We start from the raw sequence: 27,228 nt of genomic DNA, 5'->3' as shown, positions 1-27,228 counted from the left end.
TGGTTGAGAGTCCGCCTGCCGATGCAGGGGACACGGGTTTGTGCCCCGGTCCGGGAAGATCCCACATGCCGCGGAGCGGCTCGGCCCGTGAGCCAGGGCCGCTGAGCCTGCGCGTCCGGAGCCTGTGCTCCGTAACGGGAGAGGCCACAACAGTGAGAGGCCCGCATACCGCAAAAAAAAAAAAAAAAATAGAGAACAGTCACAGGCGGGAAGCTAATATACAGAAACATAAATTAACATTAACTATGACAAAAATTAGTGACATCAATCTTACTCAGATTATTTTATCTTTACCTTGAAGTGTCTGTCGTCTTCTCTCTGTGGGTGTTTTCTTACATTGAATATTGTCTCATGTAGCTTGCTGAGACCAGGAGGCCCATAAAGTAAAAGCCAAGACAGGAAAGCTCTCACAGCTCTTGAGATTTCTAGTTGGAAGAACTTGTTTCGAATGTTTGTCTTTTCTTCCTTCTTTCTTTCCTTGTCTTGTCTTTCTACTTTCTTGGTAAACATTGCCTTGAAAAAAATTACTTTGAAAGGAGAGTACTCAGTGCAAAATAGGTTTTCCTGAGTTACATTTTGTTCATTGACTTTTCTTGTTTGTCTTTAGTTACAGGTTTATGATAATGGATCGCTTTGGGAGTGACCTTCAGAAAATATATGAAGCAAATGCCAAAAGGTTTTCTCGGAAAACTGTCTTGCAGCTAAGCTTAAGAATTGTATGTGAGCTACATTCTTCTCGTTTTTAATCCAGTAAAGGCTAGTTGTGTTGAAGCTCGGTCCTCTGCTGGTTGGTGTTAGGTACTGCATTAATTTATTCTATATGATGCTTTTATAGCTGGATATTCTGGAATATATTCACGAGCATGAGTACGTACACGGAGATATCAAGGCCTCAAATCTTCTTCTCAGCTACAAGAATCCTGACCAGGTAGTTTTGTAACTTTAATTTTTACCGTTTAAAACCTGTTGTTTGAAAACAAATATGGTTGCTACGAACTTTTTTTTTTTTTTTTTTGCGGTGCTCGGGCCTCTCGCTGTTGTGGCCTCTCCCGTTGTGGAGCACAGTCTCCAGACGCGCCGGCCCAGCGGCCATGGCTCACGGGCCCAGCCGCTCCGCGGCACGTGGGATCTTCCCGGACCGGGGCACAAACCCGTGTCCCCTGCATCGGCAGGCGGACTCTCAACCACTGCGCCACCAGGGAAGCCCGCTATGAACTTTTGAACCCATGCAGAAGTTTTACTTTTTCAAATAGATATGGTAATAATAATATTTCTTCTTGACACTTTTATCTAGTTAACATTCTACATTTTTGATGCGATTTGTTGGCACTTTATCAAGTTGGCTATTTTGCCCTAAATAATATTCAGAAGAAGTACTTGTGATACAAAATGAATTTCAAATAGCTGTTTGAGGGTGGAAGCTTAAAATTATATAGTGCACCAATGAATTATGTTTGCCTTTCTGCTTTGTCATTTTTTAAATTTCCTTTGTTCAGGAAATCCGTCTAATGTAAGTGTTCTGTTACTTGGAGAATTTGGTCTTTAACATGTTGATTATTGAAATCAGTTGATTTACAGAAATGTCTTAGCTGTCTAAATTTTGTAGGGTTTGGAATTCAAATGTGCATTTTTTTTTTTTTTTTTTTTTCGGTACGTGGGCCCCTCACCGTTGTGGCCTCTCCCGTTGCGAAGCACAGGCTCCGGACGCGCAGGCCCAGCGGCCACGGCTCACGGGCCCAGCTGCTCCGCGGCTTGTAGGATCTTCCCGGACCGGGGCACAAACCCGTGTCCCCTGCATCGGCAGGCGGACTCTCAACCACTGTGCCACCAGGGAAGCCCTCAAATGTGCATTTTTAAAGCCTATTACCTTCACTTTGTAATTTTCACTTTTTAAGGAAAGGAGAAAAGCTAATGTTATTATACCTTTATTTGGGTCAGTTTAGTTGGAGTAGAGGGATTTGTAGTTTTCTTGAAGCTGATTCCATGATTTTGGTAAAAGTAAGGTTTCGTTGACATAGTTGGGCCACTGTATTTAATCCATTTCATGTGTGTTCTCACTTCTTACTTGATCTTGTATAAGAAAGGAATATTTAAGCATTTTAACTGTGTATGTCGATATGCCATACTTTATTCTTCTTTGTCTCAGACCTAACTTTGACTTCCTCTTGCTTAGTTTTCCCTTTTTCCTTTGGCTCCCCTTTGTTTTCCTGTCATCTCATATATTTGCCTCCCCTTCCCCATCTCTGTTACAGTAGCTGTAAGGAATCTGTATACGCGGAACAGAAGAAAGTTTCTGGTCTAGAGCAGGCTAATGGAGAAATCCTAAAGGCAATCACAGAATTTCCAGGCAACTTGTTGTAGATGTGTTTAGGTTAAAAATAAGCAAGCAAGCAAGCAGACAAACAAAGCATAGCTTAGAGAGCTGAATGGGAAGGATTCTGTTAGTTGAAGTAGACGGCACTTGTGTAATAAATGCAGATATAATTTATTTCCATTTGCAGTTGACTGAAACATGCTGCCTTTGTTTAGATGGAAGTATTTTTGCAGCTTGGTTATCCTTTGGGCGTATGTTTTGGATGGGATAATTTTTCTAGTATTAGTTGTATGTGTTAGATCCAGCCCCAAATTTTTACTTCAGTTCCCTCCTGTGACCAGATACATATATCTGTGAGACAGTCACCCAGAATTAGAGATGTAATATGTGGCTCTGGAATAGAGGAAAGCCAAATTTATTAGCTTTGTATGCTAATCAGATATACACATACATGCCCATAGATATGTGTATATATAATACTAAAATTTAGTTCTAATTATGAAGACTTGACTTTAATATATAATATTTAAATGTAGCTAAGAGCCTCATCTAAAAGGTCTTCAGGTCATTATTATAATCTGTGAAATATCCTTATGAAGTGAATTGATATTTGGTTATTTTATAAGTGAAGACAGAGGGGAATAACTAACAACATGTGTCAACTAAGTTAGGAGTCTTACAGTCAGCATGTAGCAGTTGTATTGCAACAAGTATTGATGGTTTACTCTGTGCTCAGTTTGTTTTAGATGCTGTAAGGAAAAGTGTAAGATTTATAATCCTTGCTCAAATTGAGGAGACAAGATTATTTACAGGTGTAACACATACTTGTCTAAAGAAGTCGGGTGATATCTGCACTATAGCTACATGGTCATTTAACATTTTTCTTTAAAAAGTCTTTCAGAATTAAGTGCTTGCTGTTGTTTGCGTGTTGGATCTAACTTGTTTGGGGTGCTATAATATGGCCTTGTGGATGAATCTACCCTCAAGTGACAGTATTCTGTTTCTGGGCTTTAAAGGGAGTATATGTGTAGTCATTTTGCCTTTAATTTGTCTTGGTGTTTGGACATTTATAGGTGTACTTGGTAGATTATGGCCTTGCTTATCGGTACTGCCCAGAAGGAATTCATAAAGAATACAAAGAAGACCCCAAAAGATGTCACGATGGCACGATTGAATTCACCAGCATCGATGCGCACAATGGTGTGGGTACGTCAGTGGCACCTGAACAAGAGATACATTGCCAGTGCTTTCAGCTGAATTCCTACACAGTTCTTCTGCAGTAAACACTTAGCCAAGTAAATCAGAATTGAAGAGACAGGATAGGATGGGGGAAGAAGGGAGAGCTTAGGCTCCTACATTTGTGCAATGTGAGGGCATCTGTGTTTCCTCCCTGTCTTCCTCCCACCCTTCAAAGATCACCAGGGTTTCAGTAGAGGAGGTAGTTCAGTCAGCTGCAATAAGGCTTTCTTTTGCTTTTATTTAGCTTAATTGGAATGTTGGGGGTTTTCCCCCCTAAAAGTCTGTAAGTTTCTTATGCAGCTACAACTTTGTAACAGGTAGACTTTTATTTTGTCACCTATTAAGTTGGCCTGTTTCTTCAGCAGTCCGTTTCTTTTTCTTCTGTACCCAACGCTGTGGAGGAGCTAAAATCCCCAGTTCTCTGGGCTTCTTAATAGCTTATAGCATTTTTAATATCTTCACATTTTCCAAGGGCACTATTTAATGTGTCATTGTTTTATAATTTATTTCCTAGGCTAATAGTCTCAGTGTGAAACTGTAGAGTTTGCCAATTTGGGTTTTAAAGTAAATTATTAGTTGGAGGTAAATTATTTCTTTTATACTGCCCAGTATTTGGTGCTTTTTTCAAAATGGAGTCAAGATTTGATGATGAAAAACAAGACTGTAGAGTTGACCCTTTTACCTCATTCCTTTAGATATACCTGAAATTCTACCTTAAACATTGTTTCAGTGTGCTGAATCTGCTTCTTTTGTTTCACAGCCCCATCAAGACGTGGTGACCTGGAAATCCTTGGTTATTGCATGATCCAGTGGCTTAGTGGCCATCTTCCTTGGGAGGATAATTTGAAAGATCCCAACTATGTTAGAGATTCCAAAATTAGGTAAAGGAAAACTGATAATAAATTATTTGGGGCAAAATCATGATAAAGCAGATGTTTAGTCAGAACTTCTTGATGGGGACTATAGTTTTAACTGATACTAGTGTAGAAATAAGAAAGTACTTGTTAAACAGTAAGATTCCTTGGTCTTCTGTTGAATTTATTTTGGAAGAATGTCCGTGAGCATGTTTAGGACGTAGCGCAATGCTGCTTAATGTGCTCTTTACTGTTCTTAAATATTAATAACTTTCCATGGTATCAAGTTTCAAACAGTGACTCAGCCTTTAATTTTTAACAGATACAGAGAAAATATTGCAGGTTTGATGGACAAATGTTTTCCTGAGAAGAACAAGCCAGGTAAGAAAAGACTTCTTGAATGTTCGTAGGGATCTTGTTTTCTGCAAGAAAAAAAGTCTTGAGGTCTGCGGAATATCTCTTAATGTAGGAGCTTAGGCATTGTTAAGTGTAATCATTCCACTGCAGCCTGCTCTCCTGAAACAGGTACTTCCCTTTCCACAGGTGGGCCTTCTTCAGTTATTATTCAGTGCTTTCAGTAATGGAACCGAATTTCATTCAGTAATTCAACTATTTTTTTTATTGAGGCTTTATTGTGTGAGAAGGACCATTCTAGGCACTAGAGATACACCAGTGAACAAATTAAATAAAACTTCCGATCCTCATGAAGCTCTAGTTGGGAAAGGTAGACAGTAAACAAACGAGTGAATTCCACAGTATATTGCATGGTTAGTACTGGGGCAGAAAGAAGAAAGCAGAGAGTAGAGTTGGGGGTGTGGGGATGGGTTGGGGAGTGAAGCGAGGAGGTGGATTGGAATTGTAAATAGGGTGGCCAGGGATGGCCTCACTGAGGAGATGACAACTGAATAGTTGTAGGAAGGAGATAGGGAGCGAGCTCTGGGGAAGTCGGGGGAAGAGCGTTTCCAGGCAGAAGGAACGTGAGTGCCGGGTGTACTTGAGGGATGCCTGCTTTTAAGCCATCATAGGGCTTTGGCTTTTACTTTGAGCAGGAGCGCGTGAGGTTTGGAGGAGAGGGACGTGAATTGTCTGTCTTTAAGGGAACTCTCTCCAACTCCTGTTGTGAAGATCGACTGCTAGGGAGGCAAGGCCGGATATAAACAGGAGCTGGTAGGAGGCTACTGCAATAATCCAAGCAAGGGAAGTAGCAGTGCAGGTAGTGAGGAGTGGTCGGTGTGGATATATTTAGAAGTCTTTTCAACCTTTGCTCAGTTATCTCCTTTTCAGGAGGTCTACCCTGACCTTATGCCTTTTAAACTTGCAACCTACCAACCACATCTAGAAATAGAATGTTATAGGCTTTTTCAGAAACACCCCCTGGTGCCTCCTGCCAATCACGAGCCTCTCCCACTGGCCTAATGAATCACTAGCCTAACTTCCAACACTAAGGATTTGTTTTTGAACTATATAGAAATGGAATCATAGAGTGAACAAAATGGTTTCATGAGGGCGGGGATTTTTAACGTTCTGGTTTCTATTGGAGTTCTTTGTCTTTCACTCAGTATTGCATTTCTGAAATTAGTTCCCACTGTTGCATTTTTTGGATGTTTTTATTGACTTTTTAACTTTATTGAGGAATAACTGAAAACTATAATTGTATCACATGACTTGATACACAGGCGCACCTCATTTTATAGCTGTTCACTCTATTGCACTTTGTCGATACTGTGTTTTTTACACATTGAAGGTTTGTGACAACCCTGGGTCGAGCGTTTGTTGGTGCCATTTTTCCAGCAGCATTTGTTCACTTCCTATCTGTGTCACATTTTGGTAATTCTCACAATATTTCAAACTGTTTCATTATTCTATTTATTATGGTGATTTGTGATCAGTGATCTTTGATGTTACTATTGCAAAAAAATTATGACTCGCTGAAACTCAGACGATTGTTGGCATTTTTTTAGCAATAAAGTGTTTTTTAATTAAGGTACCTACATTTTTTTAGACATCATGTTATTTCACACTTAATAGGCTACAGTATAGTGTAAACATAACTTTTATATGCACTGGGGAGCAAAAAAAATTAAAGTGACTTGCTTTATTGTGATACTTTATTGCGGTGGTCTGGAACTGAACCTGCAATGTCTCTGAGGTGTGCCTGCCTGTACATACACATTGGAGAATGATTACCAAGATTGACATAATTTAACACATCTATTACCTTGCATAGTTAACAGAGTTAACAGCAGCCTTTCTTGAAAAGACCAGCCTTTCCTGGTGATGCCGCCTTTGTGTTAAATCAGGTGTGGATTTGTGAGTCTGTTTCCGGGCTCTTTCATTGTTCTTTTTTTCTCTTCTTGGGCCCCACTGTCTTAATTACTGTAGCTTTATCTTAAGTCTTGATACATGGTAGTTTAAGTCCTCTAGCACTGTTTCTTCTTTATACTTGACTTTCTGTTTTGCTTGATCATTTGTATATCTGTGTACATTTTAGAATCACCTTGTCAGTTCTGCACACATCCTGTCCCTCTGCAATTTGCTGGAATTCTGAGTGGGATTGCATGGACTCTGGACTAACTGGGGAGCATTGGCATCTTTATACTATTGATACTTTATGTCTTCTGTTTAATTTGGTCTCAGTTTCTGTGTTACCTGTGTTTTATAGTTTTAATCTGGAAAAAATCTTGCCCATCTTTCATTATAATTGTTAGTAGGTATTTGATGCTATTGTTAAGTGATATATTTTTATTAAAATTTATTTTTCTAATTGCTTGTTGGTAGTATATAGAAGTAAAATAGATTTCTAAATATTTACCTTATATCCTGTGACCTTGTTAAATTTACATATTGGTTCTAGAAGTTTTTTTTATAGATTCCTTAGGATTTTCTGCATACACCGTCATGTTCATGAATAAACTGTTTTACATCTTCCATTCCACTCGTGATGCCTTCTGTTTCTTTTCTTGCCTTACTGTACTGGCTAAAAACTACAGGACTTTCAGGCAGAATGGGAACAGGGCAAGTGGACTTCCTTGCCATTTCCTTCTCTCATCAGGGAAGTATTCAGTATTTTACCATACTCGGTGATGTTTGCTTTAGGTTTTCTATAGATCCCCTTTTTCAGATTAAGAAAGTTGAAGGGAGGGATTTTTTTTTCTTTTTTCTCATGTACCCAGGTATTTAGAAACATGCCTGGCATGTGGTGGGTGCTTAATGAATACCTGAATGAATGAATGTGTAGATATGTGTGTGTGTGTGTGTGTGTGTGTGTGTGTGTGTAGCACTGACATGATCTCTTGATTTATTGGATGTGGGGTGTGGGAAGAGGATTCTTGGCTTGAGGTGCTGGAAGGATGGAATTTTCAGTAACCAAGACAGGGAAAACCACAGGGAGAACAGGTTTTAGGGGTTGGTCAGGAGTTTGGATTTGCATTTGTTGGGATTTGATATGAGTCAGTGGAAATCAGTGGATATACAAGTCTGGAGAGCAGTGGAAAGGCTGGGCTGGGGATATAACATGTATGAGTCATTAGCCTAAAGATGGATTTTTAGATGGATGTTGAAAAGTGTTGATCTTGACTAGTAAGATTTCTTTTTATGGGTTTGGTTCTGCCTCAGTGTACAGTAAACCTTTCATCATTCAGAAGTCGATTTTTCTCTTATGGGAAAACCAGGCCTTGCTTCTTTTTCTTTTTTTCAACCTGTTTTTCATATGTTTTATTTCTTATTTACGCAAAGAATGCAGCTGTCTTCTGTAGAACTAATGGCTTCTGTGGCAAAAAAAAAATACTGGCTATGATATTTATTGTATACTTAAGCACATTTTACTTTATAATCTTTATTCTAGGTCCTTTTAAAAAAATAGCTTTAAAACTACAGCAATTATTTTTTGTATATATCTAAATGTTAAGCATGTCTTCTGTCTTACTATCTCACAATTAAAAAATGTTTTTTACGTTGTTTCTCAAAATACGTTTTTTATTTGACTTATCTGACAATTCTTGAATTCAAAAGCATACTTTCCATTGAAGAAGTGATTGAAAAAAACATGTTTAACAAGCTATACGTTTGCATTCTAATTTTAGTATAACCATGTATCATTTTCTTAGAAAAGTATGTTGTATTTATGACAAAAAATGACAAAATAATTGTGTTATTCTTTTAGATGAAATTGCTAAGTACATGGAAACAGTGAAATTACTGGATTATGCCGAAAAACCTCTTTATCAAAAGTTACGAGATATTCTTTTGCAAGGACTGAAAGCTATAGGCAGTAAGGATGACAGCAAGCTGGACCTCAGTGTTGTGGAGAATGGAAGTTTGAAAGCAAAAACAACAACAAAGGTGAGTTTTGTTACTGAATTTTCCTTTGGGCGTCCTGTGACTATAATTGCAACAAGTATTAATTTTAGGTAAGAGAACCAGTAGCTCAGTAAAGAAAATAATAACAGATTGCTACGCAATTAAATGTTTTTCATCATTATGTAAAAGCAAACTCTTTATGATATGGAAAAATACGTAGAGGGTGGTAGAAAAATGAATATTTATGTGTTTCTTGTGTCCAGTAGCAAGTTAGGAAATTCCTAAAGAGATTCTAACTCAGGATACTAATGTCTGGCAGAGGGATTTGAGCAGGGCACTCAATTCATAGTCTGTGTGTTCTTTTCTCCCACGTCACCCCTTAGGGTTGATCTTGTCTTCCACTTTTCCCTTGTTCATTGGTGTGGTCCAAGTATTTACTATTTGAAAATTGGTTTTGAAAAATTACCATTTGAAAATTACATTTGAAAGTTTCCTTGTTTGTTGTCGTGTTGTGTTTCCCATTTGAACATTATTTTGCTCTTTACAGAAATGTCATTATGTAAAGCTGTGTATCTGTATATAAGGGAATTAACTTTTTGGAAAGAAATGTTAAATAATAAACTTTATGGTAGAAATATTGCACAGGCATGTAAATAACTCCTGGTATCACTTTAAAATTTAGATTTTGCAGGTATACATCAACTTATTGGTTATTTTTAATAATTATTGATCAACTTAATTTCCTTTTTTTTTTTTTTCTTGCGGTATACGGGCCTCTCACTGTTGTGGCCTCTCCCGTTGCGGAGCACAGGCTCCGGACGCTCAGGCTCAGCGGCCATGGCTCACAGGCCCAGCCGCTCCGCGGCATGTGAGATCTTCCTGGACCGGGGCACGAACCCGTGTCCCCTGCATTGGCAGGCGGACTCTCAACCACTGCGCCACCAGGGAAGCCCTTAATTTCCTTTTCAATCTGAAATTGTTTACTAAAATGTGCTAGTTGCTTTTACATGGGAAAGGAAAACCGCTTTTAGAAGAAAAATATTTTTTTACATTATTGACTGTTTTAATTGTCGTTAACTCTGTAAATTCCAGTAGATTCCTTTAGAAATCTTATATTCCAAACTATGAGATAAAGAGTTAAAAACAGATTTTCTCCCTTTAAAATAAGAAGCAGCATATTAAAAGAACTTACAAAGGAGATAGGAATTTTGACATTGGATCATGACTTTGACTTTTTTGGCTAATAGTAGGTGTCTTTGTAATTTCATCACAGAATCTGAAATTATACATATGCATCTATATATACATCTTTTTGCTTTCATAAGTTTTGTCTTAATTTCATCTCCATTTTTGTGTTTTTGTGGTCAACAACCGTGCGGAAAGCCATATCCAGCTTTAAGTGAAGAGGATAAATGGAAGGCTGAGTGGAATTTTTGAGTAAGGTGGTAAACTTACAGTTTGCATACACGTATAAACATGCAGCATGCATCTCCTTGCTCAGGACAGGTTTTTGTACGTTAATATTTATAGCTGGCTTCTGTAGTGTTTTTCTCTAAAATTTTGCTGATTGAAAAGTAAAGATCTCTGTTGAGGTAAGAACTTGTCCAGTACCATTCCCCTTTCCTTTGCAAATCACTGTTGTTTGTACCTACATGCTAGAGAAAATTTGGTTTCTGCGGGTTGGCTGACTTTACAGCTGAATAGGTCAGTCTGCTGCAGAGCTAACATCTGTGACCTTATAATTCTCTTGTGTCCTTGGGTAGTTCAGAAAGCTGGAAATTTCTTGTTAGATCATCCCCTACATGTATAAAGCTTCATTTAGGGGGAGAAAATGAATAAAAAGCTGAACTGTTAGATTTCCTTCATTAGTTTGCTGCTTTTTTCCCCTTCAGAGCTGATATAGGATTGTTTTTGTATTAAAAAGAAACTAATAAAAGTTAAGATTAGGTAAGATCATGAAGCTCCTTGATAACCATATAACTGTAGGTGAGTTGTTAATTTTGTTGGCCTTTTGTTTTTTGTTTGTAAAGTGAAAGAGTTGGACCAGAGCAGATTTTTTTTTTTTAAGCTTTCTTTCTTTTTCTTTTTAAAGCATCAGAACATTTTCTTCAAATAAATTGTAAATACGCCACAGCTGAAACAGATAAGAGCAGAGCTCCATCCAACTTTTCAGTCTGGGGGCTCCCACAAGAGAAAGCTCTCTTCTTTGAGAAATTAGTATTCCTTCTCTTGTTTAGGAAGGAGTATGTAGTTGAGATTCTTTTTTTGCTCTGGTTACTAGGAAGTTCAGAGCTGACTATAATGCTTCATCATAGAGACTGTATTACTCCTTATAATTGCATACTTGCTCCTCCTTTTCCTCTGTCATAATGTTTTAAAACTTTAAAATAAAAGTATATGTTCTTTGTATTTAGGACACTCATATCTCTGAAAGGGATAAGTTTAATCAATTCAATGTATATTTCTCTTTATATTCCTAAGAGATATGGTAAAAAACCTATAAGAATTGATTGACAGTGGAATGAAGCAAGCCTTCTATCCATTTTTTTTTACAGCCATGCTTGATTATGGTATAGTAAATTGGGCAACTATCGTGAAATATGAATTTATCCACTTTGAACTGGTTTTAGTCTCAATAACCTAAGAGGAGTATTTAAAGCACAGAATTTGGGGATGACATAAATCTGAAGTAGAAAGGCACTAAGTATCACCATGCCCTTAAAAATCATTATTAAGTAAATAATAAATAAATTCCTGCTGGCCCTCAGCCTGGAACATGGTACAAAGAGTTGAACAAGAGCAGAGAGAGGTCTTCCAATGCACATCAGTGGCCTGCAGCTCCTCTGGTGGACAACTTTCTATCTCTTTGAGGTGATCACACCTAATGTAGTATTAAACTTAATACCATGTAGCCTATAGTTAAGGTCAGATTGCCCCCAAATATACCATCTAAATTTGGTGAAGATCTATCTAGCTGTTTTTGTTTATAGAATGATAGAAACTATTTTAATTATGTAAATTTAGATTGTTGCAGTTGATACATTTCTTTCTGTTTTTTAATGGTAGTTTAGCCTTAGTTCTGTATCTAAGTGGATTCAGTGTTTACTAAGAATTTCTTTCCTTAGATACCCCATTATTGAGTTCTTTATTTTGAATCTTGTCTTATTTGGTTAGATTTTGTCAAGTAATTTTTTCCCTAAATTTTTGAGTGAGATTATGACATATGTACAGAAAAGTGCACAAATAATTGTGGAATTTGAACTTTACAAAGTGAATGTATGCATTTAGACGTCACCCAAATCAAAATACGGATCATTGCAGAAACCCCAGAAACCTTTTTCATGCCCTTCTCCCAGCCATTACCCCTTCAGTAAAAGTAACCAATTTTATGACTTCTAACGCCATAAGTTAGTTTTGCTATTAAAGAAAAACATAGTAGTAGCACCATACGTTTTGTACACTTTTGTGTCTGTCTTTCATTCATTTGTATTTCTTTTTTTCTTTCTGAATTTTATTTTTTTAAACAGGAGGTTCTTATTAGTTATCTATTTTATAAATATTGATGTATACATGTCAATCCCAGTCTCCCAATTCATCACTCCACCACCCCCTCCCCCGCTGCTTTCCCCCCTTGGTGTCCATACATTTGTTCTCTACATCTGTCTCTATTTCTGCCTTGCATTTCTGAATTTCCTTGCTGTCACAAGTAACAAAAGTCTTTTGTTTTTTTATTCTTGTGTAGTACTCCATTATATGACTATATCATGATTCATTTATCCCTTCTGCTCTTGGTGGATGGATGTTTGCATTGTTTCCAGTTTTTGGTGATTGCAATAATGCTGTTAAGAACACTCTTATAAATTCTTTTGGGAAACATATATAATTATTTCAAGTTTGGTGTATACATAGTAGAATTCCTGGGGTGTAGGGTTTACGTATGCTTAGTAGCTTTAGTAGATACCGCCAAGCAATTTGCCCAGTTTACTCTCCCACAGCAGCTTATGAGAGTTCCAGTTGCTCACTGACACTAGCTATTGTATTATGTTTAACTTTATCTATTTTGGTAGATGTTTACTAGTATTTCTTTATGGTTTTAATTTGATCTCCTTGAGAATATTGATTTTGAACACCTTTTCATAGCCTGTCAGTCTTTTTTTTTTTTTTTTTTTTTTTTGCGGTAGGCGGGCCTCTCACTGTTGTGGCCTCTCCCATTACGGAGCACGCACAGGCTCCAGATGCGCAGGCTCAGCGGCCATGGCTCACAGGCCATGGCATGTGGGATCTTCCCGGACCGGGGCACGAACCCATGTCCCCTGCATCTGCAGGCGGACTCTCAACCACTGTGCCACCAGGGAAGCCCGCCTGTCAGTCTTGATTATCCTTTTTTTCTGAGGTGCATTTCAAGTCTTTTGTCCATTAAAAACAATTGGGGTTGTCTGCTTTCCTTTGATTTGCAGAGTTAAGCACTTTGTATATATATACAATATATGTATTGCACATATTTTTTTTACAGCTTGTGGTTTATCTTTTCACTCTCTTAGTATGGTATCTTTTGATGAACAGAAGTTCTTCACTTTAATTAATCATAATTTATTAGTTTTTTGTTTATGACTAGTGCTTTGTGTATTCTATTTTAGGAACATTTTGTCTACCTCAAGATCATGAAGACAATCTTTTGTCAAGAAATTTTATCTTTTTCATTTAGGTCTACAGTTTAACAGAAATTGATTTTGCGCATGGTGTGAGTCGGTGTTTATTTACCCCCTGTGGATATCTAGTTGATCTGAACTATTTATTGAAAAGATTATAAGGTCCCCACAGCATGTAGCTGGTTTTCAGGTAACCATATGTGTTCGGGTCTGTTTCTGGACACTCTGTTCTGTGCCATTGGCCTGCTCATCTGTATTTGGGCCAGTGCCACACTGTTTGAACTACTGGCTTCATAATGATATTTGATAGTATAAGTTCTCCAACTTTATTCTTCTTTAATATTGTCTTTGCTGTTTTGGCTCTTTGACTTACATATAAATTTTAGAATCAGCTTATTAATTTCCACAAAAATTCTTCTGGGATTTTGATTGAGATTGCACTGACTGTCGTTTTGGGAAAAACTGACATCTTCACAGTATTCTTTTCTGTTCCATGAATATGGTATACCCCTATATTTATATAGGTTCTTTCATTTATCTCAGTGATGGTTGTAGTTGTCTCTGACTATATAGAGATCATATACATCTTCCATGTCTAACTGCTTAATTCTTAGTCAGTTTCTTTTTATCATCTGTAATCATCCCACACGTTTCCTTCATGTCATTTAGTTGTCAGCTCAGTCTGCTGTTTTTCAATGTTTCTAATATACTTATAAGTTCTATAATGATATTTTTCTATTTATTAGCTCTGCATTTCCTTGTTTATTGTGGGTTTTTAAAAATTATCATTTCTCATTTCCTCAATTTTTTAAAACTTTTTTTTAAACCTCCAATGCATTTTATAAAATTTTCTTTTTGAGGGGAGGACTGTGTTTTCTTTCAGAGTGGAGGCTTCAGCTATTTTTTGCATGTATGATCTGGGAGGGCACCATACCACAAGTGCCTCAGGTGATTCTAACGTAGATGAGAGGCAGGGGCGGCATCCTTGGCTGCATACTAAAATCACCTGGGAGCTTTTATAAATCCCATTGTCTGGATTGCACCCCAGACCAATTAAATCAAGAACTTTGGGGGTGGACCTGAGCCTCAGGATTTTTAGGTGATTACATTGTACAGACATCGTTGAGAACCACTGCAAACCAAAATTTGAGTGACCTTGGAATTCTAGCTTCTATGTCGAAAACAACCCTTTTGCCAATAGGCAAAGCAGATATTGGGCATTTAAGTCTAAAAGACTTTAAATAATAGTACTTATCAGCCACATGACCAATGTATGTATGTAGGCAATTATTCACACATGCCATGTTGCGATCTTTATTGTAAGAGATACAGAAGGAAATTTGGCGTCATATAAATGCCTTGAATGGTACCCAGGGAAATTTATTTTTGACATAACAAAAAGATATGCTTATAAGATATGTTCAAAACTTAGATCACAAAGGACAGTATTAGAACAGGATTCCCTTTTTCTTTGATACCATGACTAGTTTTTAGGAATTATGTTAAACATTTGTGTGAGTTTCTGTTTAATAAGGGATACATTTTTTAAAAGCTGTCTTTCTGTGGAAATAATGTTATCTGTCTTGCTCATAAGATTGTTGTGTGGGTTAAATGAGATTTAGAAAGTGCTTAGAGCAGTGCTGAACACATAATAAGTAATCAGTAAATGTTAACTGCAATATTATTGTTAATGCTGTTGTTTCACGACTTTACATTTTCTCAAGTCTTTCTGGTTTCTTGATGTCAAGAAAATAGCAGAACATTTTCATTTGAATCTTTTGAACTAAGATCATACATCCTTAAAAATTCAGTTTATGAAATAGAGTATATTGGGCAGATGTGAATGAAGACTGGCTTACATTCACTTGGTGAGCATGTGTGTTCAAATTGATTGTTTTGAATAGTAAATGATGGGGAATTGGTAAAAGTTGATTTTGCGACAAAGACAAGATGGTAATTACTGTGAAATAAAGGTTCCAAAATGCAGCTCCATAACTTACTCATATTAAAAATGGATAAATCACATTAATGAGTTTGAAGTTAACTTTTTTCATTGAAGCTGTTGATTGATACTAAAGGACCATAGGTAGTTGACATAAAGCAGAAGACTTCTGAGTGCCAGAGAATTCTGTGTTCGCTGTTTTCTCCCTATGAGTTTAGGAAATATGTATTTTGTGGAAATAGCCTTATTGGGGGGCGGTCAGGCAGTCTGTTTTTTTTTTTTTTTGCGGTACGCGGGCCTCCTCTCACTGTTGTGGCCTCTCCCGTTGCGGAGCACAGGCTCCGGACGCGCAGGCTCAGTGGCCATGGCTCACGGGCCCAGCCGCTCCGCGGCATGTGGGATCTTCCCGGATCGGGGTACGAACCCGCATCCCCTGCATCGGCAGGCGGACTCTCAACCACTGCGCCACCAGGGAAGCCCCGACAGGCAGTCTGTTTTTGATAGGAACTCTAATGTAGCTTGGTTTATTTTGTAAGAAACTTGCTCAAGTGTGGCTTGAGAGCATTTAATTCCCCACTAGTACATACATAGGGTTTCGTTTTCATTGAAATACGTAGTTTTATAAATATTGGCCTCTTTATTTTGCAGTGTTACAGCTTCAGAGTCTTGTGCTTTTAATTCTTAAGTTTGAAAATTCTCCAGGGGACTTGATGGTGCTCGGTGCTGGTAATAGAATATCAGCCCTTTAAACTTTAGGTTATCATTGCACATTTATGTATTGATAGTATTTTGTAGTCTGTCAATGTTAAATTATTTTACATATACTTTACAGCACTGATATGAGATACATCTGCTTACAAATGATGAAAGTGAAATTCAGAAGAGGTTAGATGACTTGTCCAGGGCCATGCAACCATTAATTATTATTATGCATTTACATAGCTCTTTTCCTCAGAGGAGCTCAAGGCACTTAAAAATCTCCAAGTGATTTTAGGTATAAAATATTAAAGACAATTAAACCATAACTAGCTACCCATTTGCCTCTCCCCATAAGTTGCCCTTGAAATACCTTAACTTTGCTAAAAAGTTTGATATTAATGGTGCAGGTCATGGAACCTTCAGAGGAAAATAAGCATGAAGAAGTGTCATATTAATTCCAACATAGAAGAGAATGCAGTGACCCATTAGTCTTTAGACCTTTGTTTATTGAATCTCTGGAAACATCTCTCAGTTGTTAAGTGACTACAGGTTTGATCATATCAGAAGTTTCGTGGTCCTTGTGATATGAATGATATTAGAGTCATGAAAGGCCGTTGTTGCCAACTTTGGAAGGTGGATCTACTGTTTTCAGAAGTGCTGTTGGGAGACCGTTCCAGCCCGTGATTGCCATTATTACATGAAAATTCGATGAGAGCCAGTTCTCAGTCATGTAGTGCTCCTGAAGACCATGTGACCAGGTTCAACTTTTCTTTCAGCTCATTATCTCCTCGGTGGCTGTGTTTTTTCTAGGAGGATGGGTGATGGTAGGGCTGTGAAGCAGCTTGTTTCTAGATCCTCAGTAGGCCCAACTTCGGAAGGGACACACATTCGCTCCAGATAAGCAAGTAGACAGATACGCGTACTTTGTGAAAGCAGTGCTTTTGCTAAAAGTGTGCTGCCCGTGGGGCAAGCAGTCAATTCTGCTTGCCACCTAGGTGCAGTTTTTTCATTTGTTTATTTATTCTGACAGAGTATGCAAATGCATCGGTATCATTTGCTAACTCATGAGTTAGCAATAATCTTTGGTGCACCATTTTCAGATAATTAACAGCAAATTCTTCATTCTTCATGGCATAAGAGTGGGAAAGCTTGAACTAGTGAAGGACATAGGTTTTCCACATTTTGTTAGTCATGCTTTTTTTTTTTGCTAAACCCCCAGACCTGCTAATAAATGATAAAATTGCTCGAGTAATATGTTAATTATTAACTACCTTCAGAATAGATAATTAAAAATGTGGACAGGAGAGATATCTAAATTTAAACAAAAAACAAAATCAGGGTTTGGCCATGCACTCATGCCTGTGTTACATTTACAGATGGATTGGTATTTCACAGAGTGAAATCCCACGTGTGTGGGATTACATTGGTCACTTACTCAAAAAGACTAGTTTACGGAACTCTGAAATGACTTCTTATAGGGCTTACATAAATGCAAATAGTTTTAGAAATTTAACTTGTGTGTGCTTAATGTTTTTATAAAAGCTAAAATTACTCTTTTGCTTTAACGATTTGTTAGTGTCTGTTTTTCTCCATGAGAATGAAGCCTGAAACAGTGCCCAGCACACAGTAGGTGCTTAGAAAATACATGATGGGATTCCTACCTCTGTTCCGATAGAATTAGGGTTACTGTGGAAGGAAATTGTAGTGTGCGTTATTCTTATCGCAGCCTTTACCACGGAAACTTGTTTAAAATAATAAATCACTTCAGTGTATCGTAACAGTTTTTTAGACCATTCTTCAAATTCATCTCTCATTTAAGTCACTTACTCACTTCCTGACCCACTTCCCATCTTTTCATCTGTTCTCTTTTCAGTTGTGTCTGACCTTTTCCTGCTTTTTCTCAAAACATTTCTGTAATTACTTAATGTCCATTTAAACATTACACAGTTTTTGAGGGGCTTTTGGTAAAACACGTCATCTCTTTATGACTACAATAGTAGTGGACTAGTTGCTCAGCAGGTGCAGACCCCTAGATATTTGTGTATGTGTGAGGTACATAATAGCATGTGGGGAAAACCCCGTCCTTGCCCTCCAGGAGTGTCCAGGGTGGGAGAGAAGAAAAGTAGAGTGTGACCCTGGGCTTGCCAAGTACACATGTATGTATGTGTGCGCTAGCTCTCTAGGAAGGGATCCGTTACAACGAAAGCACCACTGCTGGAAACTGCCACTTCACACCGAAAAGTCCCGTGGAGGGCAGCGTGGTTCTGTGGAAAGAAGTTCTAATAAGAACCAAGAGCCCTTAGCTCTTGTCTTCTCACCACCACCAGTTAGAAACACTGAGCAGCTTCTCCCAGCTTTCTTTTGTCCCCAGCCTCAGTTTTTTCTGTCTAGATAGGGAAGTTTAACTAAAATCCACTGATTTTGTAAATATTGTGGTGTAGCACATACGTTTCTTTACCTTCATAGAAGATATGTCCTTTTTCTTTTTAGTTACCACTGAGTAACAAATATTCTATTTTTGCTTACTATTAAGGAATGTAATAGTAATTTTTAAAGGGTATACATTTGCATGATGATTTCAGTGGCCTTAATCAAATGAGTCCAATAAGATTAACTGCGTATTGCAGTCTCATGTTTGTGTTTAGAGTTCTTTGTTCTTTGACACACACACGTGCAATACCATTTAAACATTTTAGGCTGTACCTTCTAAGTTTCTATAATGAACATTCATGACTTTTGTAATAAGGGGGAAGAAACCAACAACAGTTCTTCAGTACCCATCTCCTTTGATGCAAGCATGAATCTGATTGGCTTCTCTTAGATGCTGTTGAAAGCATTTAGAGGGTATCTTTGGATGTTTGAGTTGGGATGTGAAGAATTGTCTTTGGTTTTTGTCTCTGAAGACTTTTATTCTTTTTTCCATTAAAACAGCTTTAAGTCTATAACTAATCTCCAGTCAGTGTTTAGATGGTTAGTAAATTATCAGTCCGATGCATCTCGCTGATTTGTCTTCCTGTTTCTAACTTGGAAGTGAGAAGCTGCTAATTTAACTAAGTTTTAGCCTAGCAGTCTGAGCACTGCAAAAATACAATGTGTAATATATACACTAATGCCCTTTAAAATAAACCTAGTTTTTAAAGATATTTTAGCCATGCTGAATTAAAAGAAAACTCTGTCCTAACTTTATGAATTATTCTTATGTGTCATGCAATATTTTGATTTCATTTATAAATGTAAATAAAGGCACCTGTGAGACCTGGTATGGCATATGACAAAATCAGAGATTAATGCACTTCGTGAAGCCATTTTCTGTTTAAAGAGAACCAAACTATGTACTATTTGAAGCCTAAAAAGTTGTCAAATAACAAAATGGAGCATTTGGTGACATCAGTAGAAAGAAGGTGACAGCAAATTGTTTGGAGTTTCACTCATCGCCTTATGCAATGAATAACAGACTTAGATATTCTTTAACTTGGAGGTTGTTGTTAATTGGTCTTAGTCTGTAGACTGTTGGTCCTTTCTATCCAAACTATTGATATATATATACATTGTCAGAGAAGTTGGGCAAGAGATACCCAGTTGAAGTGTGGATTAATGAAATTCAGTGCTTTCCCCAGTACATACTGCTGAAATACAGGTGTTTCTTTTGTTGGTTGAATACTGTCTGATTTTCATTCCTATGTAATTTACCTGAACGGAGGTTAAGAAAGCTCCTTTTTATTAAATAAGCTTGAAAACAAGATGAATGCACTAGGTTCTTAGGTAGAACATATTGGATAGCTCCCTTTATAATGAGCATTTAAAAATCTGCCCTCCTAAAGCTGGAAAATGCATTCTCTCCTGTATGGAAAGCAATATAGTACTGAAATATTCCTCCTTAATTTTGGTCCAAACGAACAAAAGTGTCTGTGTTTATTCCTGCCTAATGCATCACAAATCTGCTGACATGCTAACCTTGGAGTCTTGGCTGGCGTTAATCAGGCCTGTGCACCGGCAGGAAAGATGTACCTAATGCACTCCATCAGTGCAGTTTGCATATGGAAGTCCTCACAGGGGAGCTGCCCTGTGCCAGCTGAGGGTTACCTGCCCACTGCAGTTATTGTATGTAATTATCGAACCAATCTGTTCAGCCCAGCAGGGTTTAGATAGTAATCATGAAGCAACACTTTGGAGAAGAAAGATGTAAGGCACTCTCCCCTTCTCTCATCAGTTATATGAAGTTACAGCCACTCTTCCAGCTATTTTTGAGAAGTAATACCTCCATGTACAAATCTGCTAAATGAATGCCTTTGAAAGTTTTTTAAGGTTTAGTCAAGATGTTATGTTTATATATGTGAAGCATTTTCTCCAGGACCATGATGGGAATCTCTGAGGTTTAATCTTTCCACAGCCACCGTTAAGAATATTTTGAAACAGTGGGATTAACTGTAATACATAGATAATAACAGTTCTGACCATTCGGAGGTTTTAACATAACGCGGCTTGAGTAGAGTTGTGCTTTCCCATGTAGTTCTCTTTGGAACAGAACCCATGGTTGCCATTAGGCAAAAGAACAATGTCCTGTCAGCAGACATTATACCCTTTTATAGCTGTACACAAAATGGCCTGAAGTGAGGAAAATTCTTAGGCAAAGTTTAACTTAATGTTGTTAGGAAAATATAAATGAGGACATTCTGATGTGTCGTGAATCTGTGAAATTTGGGAAGTATCAGATGATTTCCTAAATGCTACAGACTTATTTTAGGCAACCTAGAGAAGCAATGAATTCTGATGTAGATTTTAACACATTTAAATTTGAGATTACATGGGATAAAGTTGTATGAAAAGTGCAAAGTTTTCAATTCCTTACTAATGTCCTTCTATAGTTATACCTACGTATAGAGATGTTAGGTATTTTAAAACTTTACACAGGACTGAGCTAGTTAGGGAATGTAGTGATAGAAAGTAAGAAAAAGAAATTGTATGAACATTTGGGAAGAATGGATGGTGACAGAACGTAGGCATTAACTCCTAAGTAACACTCAACTAGAAAAATATGTAGAAAATAGGAAAGGCCTGAGAGAGTGGTGGAAAATCCAACCTGTTTTTGAGATTTTAGGAGAGCTTTGTACTTTTAAGACTCTTCTTTTACAGTAAGGTTTATGGCCCTCTTAAACTTTAAATTATAAAACATTTATTGGAAGTTTGCCATTATTGATCCACAGAATTTACCCATCAGTTTAGAGGGTATAACCACTGATGCGGTACGTGGGCCAGGCACATATTTTCCTATTTATCAAGTACATTTACCCCACCCCACACATGCAGCGTAAAATGGGGAAAATAAGTATCATTGGCCTGAGCAAGTATCAGCTTTCAAAGAGAGTTTCTGTATGATCAGTCCTGATGGTTAAAACATGGCTTTCAATAATAAATTATATGAGGCGTAAAAAGTTAGAGGTGGGGGCTTCCCTGGTGGCGCAGTGGTTGGGAGTCCGCCTGCCGATGCAGGGGACACGGGTTCGTGCCCCGGTCCGGGAAGATCCCACATGTCGCGGAGCAGCTGGGCCCGGGAGCCATGGCCGCTGAGCCTGCGCATCTGGAGCCTGTGCTCCGCAACGGGAGAGGCCACAACAGTGAGAGGCCCACGTACCGCAAAATAAAAAATAGCCAGGACATGGAAACAACCTAAGCGCCCATCATCGGATGAATGGATAAAGAAGATGTGGCACATATACACAATGGAATATTACTCAGCCTTAAAAAGAAATGAAATTGAGCTATTTGTAATGAGATGGATAGACCTAGAATCTGTCATACAGAGTGAAGTAAGTCAGAAAGAAAAAGACAAATACCGTATGCTAACACATATATATGGAATTTAAGGGAAAAAAATGTCATGAAGAACCTAGGGGTAAGATAGGAATAAAGACGCAGACCTGCTGGAGAACGGACTTAAGGATATGGGGAGGGGGAAGGGTGAGTTTTGACAGGGCGAGAGAGAGTCATGGACATATACACACTAACAAACGTAGTAAGGTAGATAGCTGGGGGGAAGCAGCCGCAAGGCACAGGGATATTAGCTCGGTGCTTTGTGACAGCCTGGAAGGGTGGGATGGGGAGAGTGGGAGGGAGGGAGACGCAAGAGGGAAGACATATGGGAACATATGTATATGTATAGCTGATTCACTTTGTTGTAAAGCAGAAACTAACACACCATTGTAAAGCAATTATACCCCAATAAAGATGTTTAAAAAAAAAAAAAAAAAGTTAGAGGTGGATATAAGAAATATACCCACTTCCAGACTAACTGTATAGTTGAAGGTTCCCTTAATCCCCTTTTCTTTCACCCCCCGCCCCTTTCCTTAGGTGACCCCCACCAGGAAGTTGTGTGTATTCTTCCTGTATGTTTTGACATACCCACACCTGTATAGATTCATATATATATGCTAATATCTGATAAGTTTGTATATTTTCTTTTTTTGTGTGTGGTACACGGGCCTCTCACTGTTGTGGCCTCTCCTGTTGCGGAGCACAGGCTCCGGACGTGCAGGCTCAGTGGCCATGGCTCACGGGCCCAGCCACTCAGTCGCACGTGGGATCTTCCCAGACTGGGACACGAACCCATGTCCCCTACATCGGCAGACGGACTCTCAACCACTGCGCCACCTGGGAAGCCCTGTATATTTTCTTAATTGACCATCATGCCACATCTTTTTCTTTTTTTTTTTTTGTTTAATTTTTATATGTAAGAAGAGAAAGAAAGAAATAGAGCAGAGCACACAACCTGGTGTTGAAGATATGGAATGCTCAGATACACAGACAGAAGAGGCCACACAAACCCGTAAGTTGAACAGTCTTGCCTCTTAGCTCTTTTCTTATATATAATAAACACAAATTTCATTTCCTCCCACTGAATAAGGGGTTAACTATTTGGGTCATAACATTCTCATTTTATAATTTAAAAAATGTAGAAGAAGATCTTATATTTATACAGTATGTATCGCGATGTCCTTTGTTCACATTGTGTTATTTACTATAATCATGTCTATAATAATCATGAAGTTGAGACCAGGAGTTACTCTCATTTTGCAGATACGGAGCCCAAGACACAGAGCATTTAAATGACAGAACTGTTGTGAAAGGGTTAGACGTAGAGACCAGAACTCTTACCTCGCAGGCTACTATCTCTCCGGTTCTCCACACCTACCACCCAACTCTGGGCGTGAGAGGGAATGTCAGGAGTCAGGTGGTTAGTACGTGGCTTACTGCAGAGTCCGCCAACTCTTCTTTTCTCTCAGCAAGTTGGGATGCAAGGAATTAAAGCCTCGAATCATCACTTCCCAAAGGTCTTGAAGCAAAAAGCAAGGTATAAAGTCATTTCTTCAATGGCTTATGTACTGGTGCTGAAGGCACTTTTAGTATGGAGAAGTTCCAGAAGTGACATTGGCAAAGGCAGCATCTGCAAAGGGCAAGACTAGGTTGGACTTTGGTCTGGTTAATAAATGGCCAGTCTGTGGTGTGTAGGCACACCTGTGGAGCTCAGAAGATGGGAAAATGTGTTCCAGGTTTCATGAGAGATGGTTTACTTGCCTCAGTGAGGAGAGATTCAGAGCTGGCTACAGTACCACTTCCACCCCCTGCCAGATATCTCTTCTATCTGTCTGCCTTTTATTTATTTATTAGTTTATTGGTCCTGAAATATTTCTGATTTCTAATAGAAGAGGCTTATTTTTGGTAAAAATTTCATCAAAGTGTAAGTGCCCAGTAGAGTTAGGCCAGTGATGTATTTTTACCTTCCCTTTGACAGTGATAGCCATGCATGTTTGCGGAGGGCAAAAATTGACTTTCAAAGAGAATCATCTTCACCCTGATTTTATTAACATTTTCTTCATTATATATTATGGATAGTACACCCTTAGGTTTATCTGAATTTACCCAAGAGAATCCTTGGGATAGCTGAAGAGCGAGTGTATAACGTCACTCTAGAAGCTAAAGGTTTTGAAATAGTCCCTCTTACTTTTCTGCTGCCATCTTCCATTCCCTCCTGTTTTTGTTTTTTTTCCCCTTCCTCCCCTGTCTTGTTCATTCTGTTACTAGGAGGTGAGGAATCCCAAGGAGCAGCACATCAAAGCATGTCTCAGCCAGAGGCGGCAGCAGCGGCTGTGGCAGTGAGTGGGAGCAAAGTTAAGGAGCATTTATGAAGATAGAGTAATATTCTTACTCAAAAAAATCCCTTACATTTTAAAACGGGAGATTTTAGTTTAGGAAAGGGCTTACGTTGTTATAGTAAGGTTGATACCCATTTAGACCAAAGGCAGTTCCCAGCTGTGCATAGGGGAGACTCATGCGTCTCCTCACGCCTGGAGGTCATTTGTTATCCGAACTTTGCTTAGTGAGCATCAGAGGTATTTGTTTTGATACATACGTGATTTTAAATTTGACTGTAATTACGAAAAATGTTTCTTATACCTAAAATTTTAATTTAAGGTCCTTATACTGATGGTTTTTACCGTGAGAAAATATATTAGTATTTTTGTTTTATTAATTAACGACAAAAGAAGAGAGTAGACCCCATCACTAATTTAAGGAGAATAATCCAGATTTCTTTTTGATATTAAAAAATGAAGATAAAAAATAATCAAATTCTCTTTTATTCATATAAACTCTAAATTGCTTTAATTAAATACTGTTCCAATTGTAATTCTTTTTCCCCCCCCTAAAGTATAAGGCTAGTTAAGGTATTTTACTATCTAAATATTCAAAAATGAGAGAAATATTACCTGAGATAGTAAAATGTTACTGCTTCTAGCAAAGAAAACTAAAGCAATCCAAGGGTTCATGAAAATGTATGTTTTTGTATTCATCAGTTTAAAGTAACCTGAATGAGAAGGCACATTATTACATTTGAAGTTTTTTAAAGAAATATAATTCAGTGAATTCTGTGTTTTAGAGCTTTAAGATTTTGCGTCAGAAACATGTTTCAAGAATTGTCACCTCTAACAGCTGCTTTAGAAATGTCAGTTTCTTCATTTACAATTTTATTTTCAAACACGATTTATGGTTTACATATGATAAGAGATTTTTCTCACCGTGTGATCTCTCAGAATGCTGTGCCTAGCAAAATGGGAGCAACTTTCCTTTAATATCTATTTAGACCATTTAAAAAACGTGTATAATTTTCTCGATACACCTAAACTCATTTTGACTAGCTGGGCGTCTATTGTGTAAGGACACATTCTGAAAGCTTTCTAATGTGTCTTGTGTAGGTTTTCTCAAAGAAAGAGAGGGGTGACGGGGTCGTTTTCAAGAAGAACAGAGGCCTCTAATCCTTGTAGTTTTATGCAAGGCATGATTTTTACCAATTGAGAAAATTTGGTAATTTGCTCCAAGTAATTTTTTCCCCACAAAATGATAAACCTTTAAAAACTACACATATTCTGGCATTTCAAACCCAGGCCAATATTTCAGAACTGTACTAAAAATTAGTTAATACAGCCGTGATACTTACGGCCAGCATACTTTGTCCCTGCCGTTCCCACAGCAGACAGAGCTCAGCAGCCTACTCTTGGTGTTGTTTTTGAAGTACCTTGGAGTTTGGACCATTCTTGAGGATTCTTTGAGGAAAGCATGACTTATGTTTACCCCTTGAATAGTTACGGTCTAGTCAAGAAAGAGATATTTTTAAGGCACCCTACAAAGAAATTTCCCACTTGTTTTTTTCCTTCTGCATTATAAAATCATAGAAGAGTATCCCAACCTTGTATATTTTATTTTTCAAACATTAAGTTTTACACATTAGTCTTATGATTGGGCCTTTTACCACTAGTAAAAATATTATGAAAATGAGGATATATGGGATGGGAGGAGAAATAGATTTTTTTCTGCAACAGTCAGAATTGATTATTGATTATTATTGATTATTATTAGTCAGAATTGATTATTAATTGATTATAAATACTGAACTGATAAAGTCCCTAAGTTGCATAATATGATTATATAATAAGTTGCAGGTGGTGATGGCATTCTTAGTTGCAGTGAAAAACTTTAAATCTCGATTGAATGGGGATAAGCAGTAACGGAATTTAATCTAAGAGTAAAATGTCAAATTAGGACATTAATGAGAATATAGCGATAATCGTTGACTTTAGTGTCCTTTTTTTTTTTTGTGGTACGCGGGCCTCTCACTGCTGTGGCCTCTCCCGTTGCGGAGCACAGGCTCCGGACGCGCAGGCTTAGCGGCTGTGGCTCACGGTCCCAGCCGCTGCGCGGCATGTGGGATCTTCCCGGACCGGGGCACGAACCCGTGTCCCCTGCATCGGCAGGCGGACTCTCAACCACTGCGCCACCAGGGAAGCCCTAGTGTCCTTTTTAATGTGACTATAGATTCGAATTTTATTGAAAGGGAGATGTACTATAGTATTGATTATGGACCTTGATCTTGTGATATCCTGTTATTCCAATTTCAGACAATCACAGCATTCTCAGTTTTCTATGGAAAATTAATTTCAAAATTGTTGAAGTAAAAACCTAAAAATCTACCATGGGATATTTTTAAAGGAAGGCTATATCACAAAAATTGAAGAAAAAACTCAAAAGTTTAAACCCACCGTAGCGTAGGCCATGCACTATGAGTGGCAGAGAAAAGAAGATACTCATATAACTTTGAAGTTTGCATGAATTGAAATGTATGGCAATTGAATAAAAACTAGAACTTGGAAAAATAACAAACAAACTTATCTTCCAATTAAGTACCTAAATAAACCTGTAGTCAGAAAGCCTTTAGAAACTGTTTATAATTAGACATGTGTGGTAGATATTTTGTCCTAGATTCAAAGAATGTTTTGTATGTTTCAAAAGAGAAGTACTGATCTCTTTGCTGTTCAGTGTGTTTATTGATTGATCGTGGGCCCCACGCTGCCCTCACCCTGGTACCATCGCTCTCTCCTGGCAGAGGGAAGCCCGAGGCCATGGAAGGCACACTCCTCTTGCCAGCACAGGCAGTTGTGATCGGGCCTAAGCTTGTCCTTCTGACTCTGCTGTGCTCGCGGTGGAGGTGGCCTGGGGTGGGAGACAAAGTCTCCTTGGGGAGGCGGATCCACATGCTCCCGGTAGAGAAGCACTGCATTCTTCCAGCACAGGAATAGCTGGAGAGGAACTGTCATAAGGCACTTAGGCCAGTATCAGATGTGATACTTTTCTAGAGGGCGACTCAATTGGGATCTGTTTAATTCCTAGTGGACAAGACTTTGC

General features: G+C 38.2%; 1 protein-coding gene across 3 annotated transcripts in view; it reads left to right on the top strand.

The window, feature by feature from the left end:
• The window catches only part of VRK1 (VRK serine/threonine kinase 1), a 78,666-nt gene that overhangs the window by 50,529 nt on the left and 909 nt on the right, over window positions 1-27,228 (top strand). The window contains exons 5-12 of one of the 3 annotated variants that reach the window (XM_065871329.1): window positions 608-716; window positions 836-928; window positions 3,388-3,520; window positions 4,314-4,434; window positions 4,730-4,788; window positions 8,570-8,748; window positions 22,729-22,819; window positions 24,076-24,150. In XM_065871329.1, the coding sequence (XP_065727401.1) occupies window positions 608-716; window positions 836-928; window positions 3,388-3,520; window positions 4,314-4,434; window positions 4,730-4,788; window positions 8,570-8,748; window positions 22,729-22,819; window positions 24,076-24,150 (860 nt within the window). The remainder of the gene's footprint in view (window positions 1-607; window positions 717-835; window positions 929-3,387; window positions 3,521-4,313; window positions 4,435-4,729; window positions 4,789-8,569; window positions 8,749-22,728; window positions 22,820-24,075; window positions 24,151-27,228) is intronic. The other 2 variants (XM_065871330.1, XM_065871331.1) reach the window with 2 other exon arrangements.

This window comes from Phocoena phocoena, chromosome 2 (assembly GCF_963924675.1).
Source record: "Phocoena phocoena chromosome 2, mPhoPho1.1, whole genome shotgun sequence".
NCBI lineage: Eukaryota > Metazoa > Chordata > Mammalia > Artiodactyla > Phocoenidae > Phocoena > Phocoena phocoena.
The sequence above is the reverse complement of the archived record's forward strand: the minus strand, read 5'-3'. Positions and strand labels throughout refer to the sequence as shown.